The sequence below is a fragment of the Salmo salar genome, unplaced genomic scaffold (assembly GCF_965601325.2).
Source record: "Salmo salar unplaced genomic scaffold, fSalSal1 ptg000838l, whole genome shotgun sequence".
Taxonomy (NCBI): Eukaryota; Metazoa; Chordata; class Actinopteri; order Salmoniformes; family Salmonidae; genus Salmo; species Salmo salar.
Genome location: NW_027675516.1, coordinates 342,467 through 358,205, shown reverse-complemented (window position 1 = coordinate 358,205; position 15,739 = coordinate 342,467). Strand labels below are relative to the sequence as shown.

Here is a 15,739-nt window from a genome sequence, read left to right as displayed (position 1 = left end):
TTTCTCTCCTGTGTGTGTTCTCTGGTGCACTGTCAGATTGCTAGATTGACCAAAACTCTTCCCACATTGATCACAGCTATAGGGTTTCTGTCCTGTATGTATTCTCTGGTGCACTGTCAGATTGCTAGATTGACCAAAACTCTTCCCACATTGACCACAGCTAAAAGGTTTCTCTCCTGTGTGTGTTCTCTGGTGTAATGTCAGAGAGCCAGATGTAGTAAATCTCTTCCCACATTGAGTACAGCTAAATGGTTTCTCTCCTGTGTGGATTCTTTGATGAATTTTAATGCCTGATGAGGTGAATCTCTTCCCACAGTCAGAGCAGCTGTGAGTTCTCTTCCCTGTGGATCTCTGCAGGTGTTTCTTGAGGAGTTCTGATCTGGAGAGACTCTTCTCTGCCTCTTCAGCATCATGAGGTTGCTGAGGCTCCCCAGAGGATCCACGATAGTCACATCTCTCTCCTGTGTGAACAACAAAGTCAGACAGATGATTAAAGGCCCACAACAGCAGAAATCCACTGTAAAAGGTGATGCCAACAGCGTAGCCATGATGTTGTACAACAATTGACATCTGTAATGAATGTTAGAATTATTTGACAATTGTCTTAAAATGAGCAAGAAAAGTAATATATTGTCTTGTTTTCACATTAGTAGTCACATCAATGATTGTAGGCTAGAAATAAGTTATTAAAGTTGATGAAACTCTAAGCAGTGTGCCAGACGACTTTGGTCTCCAATATAGGCCCCTTTCTGTGTTAGCTAAAATTGCGGCACGAGGGCAAAGCACACAATTTGATTGTAGAAACTCCTCCCCACTAATGAGGAAACCACTAGTTATGGATGTAGTATATCTGGTAATGAGGAAACCACTAGTTATGGATGTACTATATCTGGTAATGAGGAAACCACTAGTTATGGATGTAGTATATCTGGTAATGAGGAAACCACTAGTTATGGATGTAGTATATCTGGTAATGAGGAAACCAGTAGTTATGGATGTAGTATATCTGGTAATGAGGAAACCAGTAGTTATGGATGTAGTATATCTGGTAATGAGGAAACCACTAGTTATGGATGTAGTATATCTGGTAATGAGGAAACCACTAGTTATGGATGTAGTATATCTGGTAATGAGGAAACCACTAGTTATGGATGTAGTATATCTGGTAATGAGGAAACCACTAGTTATGGATGTAGTATATCTGGTAATGAGGAAACCACTAGTTATGGATGTAGTATATCTGGTAATGAGGAAACCACTAGTTATGGATGTAGTATATCTGGTAATGAGGAAACCACTAGTTATGGATGTAGTATATCTGGTAATGAGGAAACCACTAGTTATGGATGTAGTATATCTGCTAATGAGGAAACCACTAGTTATGGATGTAGTATATCTGGTAATGAGGAAACCACTAGTTATGGATGTAGTATATCTGGTAATGAGGAAACCACTAGTTATGGATGTAGTATATCTGGTAATGAGGAAACCACTAGTTATGGATGTAGTATATCTGCCTGGAGCAAAAATGGTGAGAAAAGATTTTAGTTTTTCACAATGTATTCTGAAAGTGAATGGGGGAAACTCAGGGGAGTAACCTCCATTTCCAGGTTGATGATGAGTTCATTTCACACTACTTTGAATTATAATTGTAAGACTCATTTGAATCTCCTGCTTAATATGTTTGTGTTATTGTCGCAAATCAACTGCTTTATACTTAAAAAACACTTCAACCAGTAAAATGCTCTTTGGCTTTTCCATCAGCCTGACAATGAGGGTTTGTACACTCTTTGCCAAATTGGCCCATAACTTCACCTAACAACAATCATACCTATGTAATGAACGAAGAAGCACTTTGGTTGTTGTTGCATGACACACATAGTGTCCTCTAGGACCCATAACAATAACATAGACCTACTGTAGGACCCATAACAACAACATAACAATTATTTTAAGAATTATAGATACAGAATTCCTTTATGCAATCGCTATGTCCGATTTTAAAATAGCTTTTCGGTGAAAGCACATTTTGCAATATTCTGAGTAGATAGCCCGGCCATCACAGGCTAGCTAATTTGACACCCACCAAGTGTGGTACTCACCAAACTCTGATTTACTATGAGAAAAATTGGATTACCTTTGCTGTTCTTCGTCAGAATGCACTCCCAGGACTTCTACTTCAATAACAAATATTGGTTTGGTTCCAAATAATCCATAGTTATATCCAAATAGTGGCGTTTTGTTCGTGCGTTCAAGACACTATCTGATGGGTAAAGGAGGGTGCGTGCCCGGCACGTTTCGTGACAAAAAAAATCAAAATATTCCATTACCGTACTTCGAAGCATGTCAACCGCTGTTTAAAATCAATTTTGATGCGATTTTTCTCGTAAAAAAGCGATAATATTCCGACCGGGAGTCGTTGTTTTCGTTCAAAGACTGAAAATGAAAACATGGAGTCGTCTCGTGCACGCGCGCCCCAGTCTCATTGTTCTCAGATCGACCACTTACCAAATGCGCTACTGTTTTTCAGCCATGGCCTGCAAAGTCATCATTCAACGTTCTGGCGCCTTCTGAGAGCCTATGGGAGCGCTAGAAACTGTCACGTTATGCCAAATAGTGTTTTATGACAAACCATTTTTTACCAATCCGTCGAGGCACCAACTTTGAGAAGAAAACAAAGGTTTCAAACCAATTCATGAATTGCCTCAATCTGTTTAAAACAATAATTTTGACATCATGGATGAATTCTATAATATACTATATATCCTAGAAACCTGGTTAAACTATCATTATGACATCATGGATGAATTCTATAATATACTATATATCCTAGAAACCTGGTTAAACTATCATTATGACACCATGGATGAATTCTAGAATATACTATATATCCTAGAAACCTGGTTAAACTATCATTATGACATCATGGATGAATTCTATAATATACTATATATCCTAGAAACCTGGTTAAACTATCATTATGACACCATGGATGAATTCTAGAATATACTATATATCCTAGAAACCTGGTTAAACCATCATTATGACCTCATGGATGAATTCTAGAATATACTATATATCCTAGAAACCTGGTTCAACTATCATTATAACATCATGGATGAATTCTAGAATATACTATATATCCTAGAAACCTGGTTAAACCATCATTATGACATCATGGATGAATTCTAGAATATACTATATATCCTAGAAACCTGGTTAAACTATCATTATAACATCATGGATGGATTCTAGAATATACTATATAGCCTAGAAACCTGGTTAAACCATCATTATGACCTCATGGATGAATTCTAGAATATACTATATATCCTAGAAACCTGGTTAAACTATCATTATGACACCATGGATGAATTCTAGAATATACTATATATCCTAGAAACCTGGTTAAACCATCATTATGACCTCATGGATGAATTCTAGAATATACTATATATCCTAGAAACCTGGTTCAACTATCATTATAACATCATGGATGAATTCTAGAATATACTATATATCCTAGAAACCTGGTTAAACCATCATTATGACATCATGGATGAATTCTAGAATATACTATATATCCTAGAAACCTGGTTAAACTATCATTATAACATCATGGATGGATTCTAGAATATACTATATAGCCTAGAAACCTGGTTAAACTATCATTATGACCTCATGGATGAATTCTAGAATATACTATATATCCTAGAAACCTGGTTAAACTATCATTATGACATCATGGATGAATTCTAGAATATACTATATAGCCTAGAAACCTGGTTAAACTATCATTATGACATCATGGATGAATTCTAGAATATACTATATATCCTAGAAACCTGGTTAAACTATCATTATGACATCATGGATGAATTCTAGAATATACTATATATCCTAGAAACCTGGTTAAACTATCATTATGACATCATGGATGAATTCTAGAATATACTATACAGCCTAGAAACCTGGTTAAACTATCATTATGACATCATGGATGACTTCTAGAATATACTATATAGCCTAGAAACCTGGTTAAACTATCATTATGACATCATGGATGAATTCTAGAATATACTATATATCCTAGAAACCTGGTTAAACTATCATTATGACATCATGGATGAATTCTAGAATATACTATATATCCTAGAAACCTGGTTAAACTATCATTATGACATCATGGATGAATTCTAGAATATACTATATATCCTAGAAACCTGGTTAAACTATCATTATGACATCCTGGATGAATAAATTTGAGTGGTTACACTTCTCCTTCCCCCATCCCTCAGCTGTTTACCAAACCAAGCCTCTGGGCAGCCATTTTGTTACTGTTTAAAAAACCCACACAACCCAGCAATCTGCAGTTCATACAATAACAAAGCTGTAATTCCACCACTGTTTTGGTAATAAGATGATGATGGGGTTGGAGAAATGTAACTAATCTCAAATTCATAGACAGACCTGCGGATGCAAGGACTGACCATCCATGATATCAACATTATAGTTTTAACCATGTTGAGGCTATACAGTGTTGATTTACATTGTTTCTAAACATTGGAGTAAAAAAAGCTCATTTGGGGTTCTGATGGCGTATGACAGTTGAACTAAGCTCATGAGGCATGTGTTATATTCTTCAAGAATCAATGGCTATAAATAAATAATTAAAAAGTCCAAATATGGATGTAAAAATTGCAGATTTCCCCTTTAACACCAAACATCAGTTCAACAACTGCAGAGTTTGTGCCTCTGTATTTAAGACAGTACTTACTAGTGTTAATCAGGGCATGTTCATCGTTAAAACCATTGGATGCCTTATGATGCGTTTGGGAAACCGGGCCCAGATATCCAGATTCTTCCTCTTCTTCCTTCTTCGATGTGACAGTCATCTCCCCCTCCTCATCTTTCACTCCAAAAACTGCATCCTCCCCCTCCTTCACTCTGAACACTTCCTCTTCTTTCACAGTAACATCCTCCTCCTCCTTAACTCTGAACACGTCTTCCTCTTCTTTCACTGTAATGTCTTTCTCTTCTTCTTTCACGGTAACAGCCTCACCCTCTACTTGGTTTTGTATTGAAACAGCCTCCTCTTCCTCCTCCTCTTTGACGAGAGCTTCTTTCTCCGTCCAGCAGACCTCATCTTCTTTAGCAGGAGGAGAGTAGCTTAGTGAACGCATGGTCGGAGATGTTAGCTAGCTAGGCTAATGCTAACTTAACCAGCCCGCTAGCTGACTAATAACAACAACACCGTAAATATGAAATTAAATCTGCTAACTAACTAGACGACAGAAGTGGGTTTAAAACACAGTGGCTAATATACACTAAAGCATCTAAAGAGCTTTATTGTTCGGCTATTTTGTCTAGCAAGCTACCGTGGTGTCTGACTAACTGTTGTTGCTGTTGAAAGAAGCGTTCCGTCCACTACATTATACGTCACACCAACAGCATTACCTTAAATTCCCACACCGCCATCTGCTGACTGGAGTGGGTAACGCAGTTGAGTAAAATGATTATTTTATTGTCAGACAAAAAGTTAAAGTGTAGGAAGCATGAGTTTTTACTCGCCAGTGTAACAACACAGTGTGGTTAAAGACTTAGTAGCCTAGTTGTAGTCACGATATGGTTACCTATAAGTACAAACAGCTATGTTTTTGCATTATTACAAATTGATTAACTTATTTCGGGAAATCTTCTAAACTACCCACAATGCACTATTTCCCAACGTCATATGTATTATCAACTCTATGCTACCGAGTTTGTATGCCAGTGTAACGGTGTAATGAAGTTACATTTAAAAAAAAATGTATTTAACCTTTATTTAAACAGGCAAGCCAGCTAAGGACAAATTCTTATTTACAATGACGGCCAAACCCCTGCCAAACCCTAACCCAGGCGATGCTGGGCCACTGTGCGCTGCCCTATGGGACTCCCAATCCGGCCTGTTATGATACAGCCTAGTTTTGAACCAGGGTCTGTAGTGACACCTCTAGCACTGAGATGCAGTACCTTAAATCGCTGTTTGTGTGTTTACATTACAGTCAGTGATAAAGGATGTTATTCTGGGTAACCCAATGTGATTCTGGGTAACCCACAGCAGATTTCTGGAGAAATTGGAAATTGAGTGGTCCTGGGATAGAAATGTATGAAGTTGACATTACATCATAAAATCCCCCTTTTACATCATAAATTAGCAATTTATGTTTTAGTAACTTCTGTTGTTGGTTTGGCCTCTCTTTATATGTTATTTGCCGAATCTCAGTTTTCCATGTGGGTTTTATGCTGAAGTTCCCTCTATCAAGTTGGTAGCAAACTGGAAAATGCATCATCTTCAGAATGCTATTTATATCCTGTCACTACTGATCATTCATCCACACTGCATCTTCTTTAGGAGAGCTATTTATATCCTGATCATTCATCCACACTGCATCTTCTTTAGGAGTGCTATTTATATCCTGATCATTCATCCACACTGCATCTTCTATAGGAGTGCTATTTATATCCTGATCATTCATCCACACTGCATCTTCTTTAGGAGTGCTATTTATATCCTGATCATTCATCCTCACTGCATCTTCTATAGGAGTGCTATTTATATCCTGATCATTCATCCACACTGCATCTTCTTTAGGAGTGCTATTTATATCCTGATCATTCATCCACACTGTGTGTCTCATCAATGCAGGTAATTTATGACATGTATAAAGTATGTGTTTTATAAACTCATGAACACCAGCCAGTTTAAATCAGTCAGCCAGTGACCATTTACCCACAATGCAGCATGGATTTGATGCTCTCGAACACGGCCAGTGGTTTAGTAGATGACAAAAAGGCCACACTGCGCATGCGATTCGGTGCTCAAACCTGTTGAACCTACATTGCCGTTCAAAAGTTTGGAGTCAATTAGAAATGTCCTTGTTTTCCATGAAAACATTCATGAAATGAGTTGCATAATGAATAGGAAATATAGTCAAGTCTTTGACAAGGTTTTAAATAATGATTTTTAATTGGAATAATAATTGTGTCCTTCAGACTTTGAATCCTCCATTTGCAGCGATTACAGCCTTGCAGATCTTTGGCATTCTAGTTGTCAATTTGTTGAGGTAATCTGAAGAGATTTCACCCCATGCTTCCTGAAGCACCTCCCACAAGTTGGATTGGATTGATGGGCACTTCTTACGTATCATACGGTCAAGCTGCCCCCACAACAGTTCAATAGGGTTGAGATCCGGTGACTGTGCTGACCACTCCATTATAGACAGAATACCAGCTGAATGCTTCTTCCCTAAATGGAGCTGTGCTTTGGGTCATTGTCCTGGTGTAGGAGGAAGTTGGCTCCAATTAAGCACCGTCCACGGTATGGCATGGCTTTGCCCTGTATAAATCTCCCACTTTACCACCACCAAAGCACCCCCAGACCATCACATTGCCTCCACCATGCTTGACAGAAGGTGTCAAGCACTCCTCCAGCATCTTTTCATTTTTTCTGGAACTCACGAATGTTGTTGTTTGTGATCCGAACACATCAAACTTAGATTCGTCTGTATATAACACTTTTTTCCAATCTTCCTCTGCCCAATGTCTGTGTTAGTTTGCCCATCTTAATCTTTTCCTTTTTTTAAAACGGTCTGAGATATGGATTTTTCTTTGCAACTCTGCCTAGAAGGCCAACATCCCGGAGTCGCCTCTTCACTGTTGACGTTTAGACTGGTGTTTTGCGGGTACAATTTGATTAAGCACCTAGTTGAAAACTTGTGAGGCGTCTGTTTCTCAAATTAGACACTAATGTACTTGTCCTCTTGCTCAGTTGTGCACTGGGGCCTCCTTCCATTCTGGTTAGAGCCAGTTTGCGCTGTTCTGTGTAGGGAGTAGTACACAGCATTGTACGAGATCTTCAGTTTCTTGGCAATTTTTTGCATGGAATAGCCTTCATTCCTCAGAAATAGAATAGACTAACAATTTTCAGAAGAAAATGATTTGTTTCTGGCCATTTTGAGCCTGTAATCGAACTCACAAATGCTGATGCTCCAGATACTCAACTAGTCTAAAGAAGGCCAGTTTTATTGCTTCATTAATCAGAACAACAGTTTTCAGCTGTGCTAACATAATTGCAAAAGGGTTTTCTAATGATCAATTAGCCTTTTAAAATGATAAACTTGGAGAATATAAAATATATAATATATCTTGATTTGTTTAACACTTTTGTTGGTTACTACATGATTCCATATGAGTTATTTCATAGTTTTGATGTCTCCACTATTATTCTACAATGTAGACAATAGTTAAAATAAAGAAAAAACATTGAATTTGGAGGTGTGTCCAAACAATTGACCGGTACTGAATATGCATTGTGGAGGAGAACTGATCTTAGATCTGTACAAAGGCATAACATTTACACCAGGAACAACTGTCTGTGTTAAAAAGGCCCAGCTGGATTGAATTGAGCCATTTAAAATGACATATTTGAATGTCAAATGATTTGTTCTGTTTGTCAATACAAGACAGGGCCTGTGGAGGCTTGGCCTATTAGTGGTAGATTTGGGGGAGAATTTGAGTTGGAATAGTGATAGATTTTTGGAGGGACCCTTGTCACTACAGCCAATCAGCGAGCAGCTTCCCTTCCCCCACACCGTAGGCAGTTCTGTTAATCACAACACTTCCCCTGCTTTCCTCAACAATGGAAAAGCCCACTGAACTAAAGCCTTGACATTTCAGATCTTTTTTAAAAGATTGGGGAATTTTTTACAATTAGGAAATAATATGTCATGTTTTACTAGTACCTCAGCCGGCATTGTGAATGGTTAGGAAATAATATGTCATGTTTTACTAGTACCTCAGCCAGCATTGTGAATGGTTAGGAAATAATATGTCATGTTTTACTCGTACCTCAGCCAGCATTGTGAATGGTTAGGAAATAATATGTCATGTTTTACTCGTACCTCAGCCAGCATTGTGAATGGTTAGGAAATAATATGTCATGTTTTACTCGTACCTCAGCCAGCATTGTGAATGGTTAGGAAATAATATGTCATGTTTTACTCGTACCTCAGCCGGCATTGTGAATGGTTAGGAAATAATATGTCATGTTTTACTCGTACCTCAGCCAGCATTGTGAATGGTTAGGAAATAATATGTCATGTTTTACTCGTACCTCAGCCAGCATTGTGAATGGTTAGGAAATAATACGTCATGTTTTACGAGTACCTCAGCCAGCATTGTGAATGGTGTCTGAGGCGGTGACATACTAGACCATGGCAGTAAATCTAATACTTAGGTGTTTTTAGGCATGAAAGGTCTGGGGTGGTTCTGTGGTTATAAGTTACATCTCTGGCCATGCTGGCAGGGTCTGAATCAAACCCAATATCCAGTAGGATTGATCTGTTTGATCCATTTGTTTGTTTCAGTTTCCAGTAGTTGAATCCTTTAACATATTGTTGATTTCAACATTTTTTCATTTTCAACAAATGAACTGGGTTGGTTGAAAAGTGATACTTAAACTTACATACCAGCACTATTTTGACATAGTGGAAGATATACTGTTTTTCATACTAAGATGGACCAAGATACGTGATGCTTTTGCACATATTTGTTCATTAGTTTTGCAAAAGTCTGCTGATTGTCAGTCATTGGGTTCATTAGTTTTATATGTTCAAATCAAGCTTTATTTATACAGCATATTTCAGACATGGATGAAACACAATGGCTTCACAGGGAAAAGAAAACAAAAAAACAATGAAAATAAACAGCAATATTTACCACAAACATAAGAGGATAAAAAAAATGAAGAATAACAACTGAAAGACTAATGAGCATTCTAAGGAAAATTAATTGATTACAATATTAACAATGGATGTTATATTCAACCATAACGAGATGGACAAGCCAGCACAGGTGTAACACATTGACTAACTGAGGTGACACCAATCAGTGCGTCCTACGTGCTAACGGGCTAGACGGGCTAACGAGCTAGACGTGCTAACGAGCTAAAGTCCAACCTCAAAACATAAATGGAAAAACCAAAGCCTGTAACACCTTCCACCTTAAGACAAAAAATATATCCTATATTTTTGATGGACAAGTTTGCTCACCACCAACAGAAAACAACTTACATTTCATATTAAAATCAACAAAAATGCTTCCCTTCTACAATATAAACATGGTGTCCACTGGATGTCAACAATTAAAAACACGTATTTCTAAATAATAATATACAATAGTATTATTTTTTTCTCCTTTTTCTTTCTATAGAATCCTAAATCCCACTAGCTTCTAGAACTCTCCTCTTCCTAAAACTCACTAGATTCTAGAACTCTCGTCTTCCTAAAACTCACTAGCTTCTAGAACTCTCGTCCCCTTGGAACGAGCCCAAACAAAACTCATCTCCAATACGGAAAAACGTGCAGTCAAAATAAATTGTGATCCATGGCAACGGACTGGCTAAACACAAAACACTAAACTTTTTAACTGCCCACCCTTGAGACAATCAGCAACCAAGTTGTCCTCACCACAGACATGTCTGATTTCAAGAGGAAACTCCTGCAATATCCATAGTAACTTTCCACCTCACTGCAGAGCTTCTCTCTCTTTTCAGTGTTCACTAGATAGGCATGTTGTTGGATCGGGGCCCAGTCCCCAATGTCATGCTCTAGTACACTTGGGTTGGCACATCTGAGAATTAACCCTGATATTCTAAAAGCAGGGCAACAGTGATGCATTTACATTTAAGGGTCGCTGAACAAAGGAACACAACACTTATTTGTCATCACTCATCGATATCATGTTGAAATCAATTGTGCGAGAGGAGGGAGATGAGGTTGCACGTCCTGTTAAAACTAACAGCTCAAAAACCACATGGAATATGGGAATAATGTGTACATCACTGGTTAGAGTACAATTTGTAGAAAACAGCTAGCTACATTTTGAAGTGTTGCATTGTGATTCCAGTGCGTCACCAACGTGGTAAGTGTAACAGAACTCTTTTTTTGTTAGTCACTTTTTGTTAAATCACATAAATAGTAACTCTTCCATTTCAGAGCCTGGATTTTTCCCCCTGAGGCTAAAATCAATTGAACAACAAACGTTTAGGGTTCTACATTCTGACGTTATTGAAATACTCCTACTACAATGTTAAAACATTCTACATTGTGACATCATTAAAATACTCCTTCTACAATGTTAAAACATTCTACATTGTGACATTATTTCACTGATATCATGAAACAACTCCTTCATGTAGTTTCTGATGTTTGATCAGAGATCTTTTATCAGAGTATCTCTTCCCACACTGATCACAGCTATAAGGTTTCTGTCCTGTGTGTGTTCTCTGGTGTTTAGTTAGACAGCTAGATGTAGTAAAACTCTTCCCACACTGATCACAGCTATAAGGTTTCTCTCCTGTGTGTGCCCTCTGGTGTGCCGTCAGACAGCCAAACGTACTAAAACTCTTTACACATTGATCACAGACATAAGGTTTATCTCCTGTGTGTGTCCGCTGGTGTACTATCAGGCTGTTTAGCTGAGTAAAACTCTTCCCACATTGATTACAGCTATATGGTTTCTCTCCTGTGTGTGTTCTCTTGTGTATAGTTAGATAGCTAGATGTCGTAAAACTTTTCCCACATTGATTACAGCCATAAGATTTCTCTCCTGTGTGTGTCCGCTGGTGTACTATCAGGCTGTTTAGCTGAGTAAAACCCTTCCCACATTGATCACAGCCAAAAGGTTTCTCTCCAGTGTGTATCCTCTGGTGTGATTTCAGAGTTTGTAGCCGAATAAAACTCTTCCCACATTGATCACAGCCAAAAGGTTTCTCTCCTGTGTGAATTCTTTGATGTATTTTAAGGCCTAGTGAAGAGTTGAATATTTTCCCACAGTCAGAGCAGCAGTGAGATTTCTCTCCTGTGTGAACTCGCTGGTGTTTCTTGAGGAGTTCTGATCTGGAGAGACTCTTCTCTGCCTCGTCAGCATCATGATGTTGTTGAGGATCCCCAGGATCCCAATAGTCCCGTCTCTCTCCTGTGAGAACAAAGTCAGGCAGATGGTTAAAGGTCCACAACAGCAGAAATCCACTGTTTATTTGAGGTAAAAGGTGATGCCCAGAGCGTACCCATGAAGTTGTACAACAATTGACGTCTGTTAAAATATTTGACAATTAAGACAGTCAACTTACCAACAATCATATTTTGTCTTGTTTTCACATTAGTAGAAACTAGAAAAGTTTTTAAAGTTGTTGAAACCCTAAGCAGTGTGCCAGATGACTTTTGGTCTCCAATATTGGCCCCTTTCTGTGTTTGCTAAAATTGCGACACGAGGGCGATGCGCACACAAAAATGATTGCAGAAACACTTCCCTGCTAATGAGGAAACCACTAGTTATGGATGTAGTATATCTGGTAATGAGGAAACCACTAGTTATGGATGTAGTATATCTGGTAATGAGGAAACCACTAGTTATGGATGTAGTATATCTGCTAATGAGGAAACCACTAGTTATGGATGTAGTATATCTGGTAATGAGGAAACCACTAGTTATGGATATAGTGTATCTGGTAATGAGGAAACCACTAGTTATGGATGTAGTATATCTGCCTGGAGCAAAAAATAGTGAGCAAAGATTTTAGTTTTCACAATGTATTCTGAATATTACAGCACAAGATCAGGAGTGCTACTCAAGGAAACTCACATTAAGCTCTGTGTCTATTCACTAATTCACCACCGTGGGGGAAAACTCAGGGGAGTTCTCATAGGCTGACAGCAAATATAGCCTCCATTTACAGGTTGCTTATGAGTGCATTTCACATTAAATATGGATTATAATTGTAAGACTCGCTTGAATCACCTACTTAATATGTTTGTGTTATTGTCGCATATCAACTGATTTATACTTAAACACTTCAACCAGTAAAATGCTCTTTGGCTAGCTTTAACATCAGCCTGACAATGAGGGTTTGTACACTAAGTGTTTAACAAATTGGCCCATAACTTCACCTAACAATAACATAGACCAACTGTAAGACCCATAACTTCACCTAACAACATAGACCTACTGTAGGACCCATAACTTCACCTAACAACAACATAGACCTACTTCACCTAAGACTATATATAATTTTATATTTCAGGTGAAACATGGAAACTAACATGTCTTTGTCATGACATTTCATAACCTGATCACCAGATCATTTTGTGAATAATCCCACTAGGCTACTCTGTAATGTGTTGTCATTCTAAATGTCCTGAATAAAGGAAAATAGCTCTGTGTGTTGTACAATAGCCTATCCATCAAGGAACAGTTCTCTACACATTATGAGCTAAGTATCTCTGTGCACAAACAGAGTAATGAGACCCTACTGTAAATCAGCCAGACAGTAACACATTATAAACATCGATTTGTTTGGGATGTTGGATCCAACGTGGAGCACGGCATAACTGTCTTTACCAGAGTAATGAATGAAGAAGCACTTTGGTTGTTGTTGCATGTCGTGATGTTTGTCATGTGACTGTCATTCAGAAAATGATTTCCTGGATCAGCTGATGATAGTTGAACATGTGACTGTAACTAAACAGCTACAGTATTAAGAATGATGTGTAATTATTGAAGAACGACGTTAATGACAGTATCTATTTGGGTGTTGTAAATAAAGTTAAGGTGACTCTCGGTTAGAACCATTGGATTTAGCAAACTCTGAAATTATTTAGGATTTCTGTGCCCATAAAAACTGTTTTGCCAGCGTAACATAAGGAGACACTAAATGTTACGTAGGTAGAGAGCATTTCAGAGATCTGAATACAAACAACTGTCCTAACAGGACAATAACCTAAACCACAAGGCCAAATCTACACTGGAGGAGCTTACCAAGATGACATTGAATGTTCCTGAGTGGCCTAGTTACAGTTTGGACTTAAATCATCTTGAAAGTCAATGGCAAGACTTGAAAATGGCTTTCTAGCAATGATCAACAACCAACTTGACAGAACAGGAAGGATTTTAAAAAGAATAATGAATATTCACATGAAGATCAGCCTCCTATTGGATGACATCACGACTTCCCATCAAGCCAACTCCTTGGAGGCCTTACTATGACATCACTCACTCCTTCTAGTTTGCAGTTGTCTAAAAAAGCACTATTTTGCCCAAAACATTTATTTGTTTCCCATTAGTGTGTTTATACTTTACTGTATTTATATCACTTTTCAACAGGAAAGGACGTCATGAACAATTCATACAGTACAACAACATATTCAAGTGTAGAATGCCCTTTTTAAAATCACACATTAGTTCAACAACTGCAGAGTTTGTGTCCCTGTTTTATAAGATAGTACTCACTGTATTTACTGGTGTTAATCAGATCAATGTCCCTGTTTTATTAGATAGTAATCACTGTATTTACTGGTGTTAACCAGATCAATGTCCCTGTTTTATTAGATAGTACTCACTGTATTTACTGGTGTTAACCAGATCAATGCCCCTGTTTTATTAGATAGTACTCACTGTATTTACTGGTGTTAACCAGATCAATGCCCCTGTTTTATTAGATAGTACTCACTGTATTTACTGGTGTTAATTAGATCAATGCCTCTGTTTTATTAGATAGTACTCACTGTATTTACTGGTGTTAATCAGATCAATGTCCCTGTTTTATAAGATGGTACTCACTGTATTTACTGGTGTTAATCAGATCAATGTCCCTGTTTTATTAGATAGTACTCACTGTATTTACTGGTGTTAAATCAGATCAATGTCCCTGTTTTATTAGATAGTACTCACTGTATTTACTGGTGTTAATCAGATCAATGTCCCTGTTTTATTAGATAGTACTCACTGTATTTACTGGTGTTAATCAGATCAATGTCCCTGTTTTATTAGATAGTACTCACTGTATTTACTGGTGTTAACCAGATCAATGTCCCTGTTTTATTAGATAGTACTCACTGTATTTACTAATGTTAATCAGATCTCCAGTCTTCTCTTCTTCGTCCTCCTCTAATGTGACAGTAATCTCCCCCTCTTCATCCTTCATTCCAAAAACGTCTTCATTTTCTTTCACTTCCTCCTCTTCTTTCACAGTAACATCCTCCTCCTCTTTCACTCTGAACGCGTCTTCCTCTTCTTTCACTGAAACGTCTTTCTCTTCTTCTTTCACGGTAACAGCCTCACCCTCTACTTCTTGTTTTACTGTGACATCCTCCTCTTCCTTCTCCTCTTTCACGACAATGTTCAGCCCCAGAGCTTCTTTCTCCGTCCAACAGACCTCTTCTTTAGCAGGAGGAGAGTAGCTTAGTGAGCGCATGGTCGGGGATGTTAGCTAGCTAGGCTAGTGCTAACTTAACCAGCCAGATAGTTGACTTACAACGTAAATATTAAATTAAATGGGGTAGCTAGTTGTTTACACATAAGTATGTCTAAATCACAGTTACAATTAAACCAGGAAAGTGTCTAAAGAACTTGAATGTTCAGACTTTGTCAGCTAGCGAGCTACCGAGGTGGCTGCAGTTGTTGAAGAAGCGTTCCGTCCACTAGATTATACGTCACACTAGAAACATCGCCTGAAAGACACATATCGCCATCTGCTGTCTGGAGGGAGGAAACGCAGTTGAGGAGGGAAAACTATTTTTATTCTTCATTGAATTATAATATTATAAAGCAGTTTAGGGAAACGTTTTTTTCTCTCCATTAAATATTAATATTATATCAACACGTACAAAAAGCAACAAGTGCTGTTTGATTAATTCCGTTT

At 37.9% G+C, this 15,739-nt stretch overlaps 1 protein-coding gene across 1 annotated transcript; it reads right to left on the bottom strand.

The window, feature by feature from the left end:
* Window positions 1-9,642: 9,642 nt before the first annotated feature.
* LOC106571823 (uncharacterized) lies at window positions 9,643-15,502 on the bottom strand. The gene is made up of 2 exons (XM_082972615.1): window positions 14,935-15,502; window positions 9,643-12,018 (listed from the first exon to the last, which is right to left on the bottom strand). Exons 1-2 carry the CDS (start codon window positions 15,290-15,292, stop codon window positions 11,216-11,218), a joined length of 1,161 nt encoding a protein of 386 aa, XP_082828741.1. The 5' UTR covers window positions 15,293-15,502; the 3' UTR covers window positions 9,643-11,215.
* Between the last annotated feature and the right edge of the window lie 237 nt (window positions 15,503-15,739).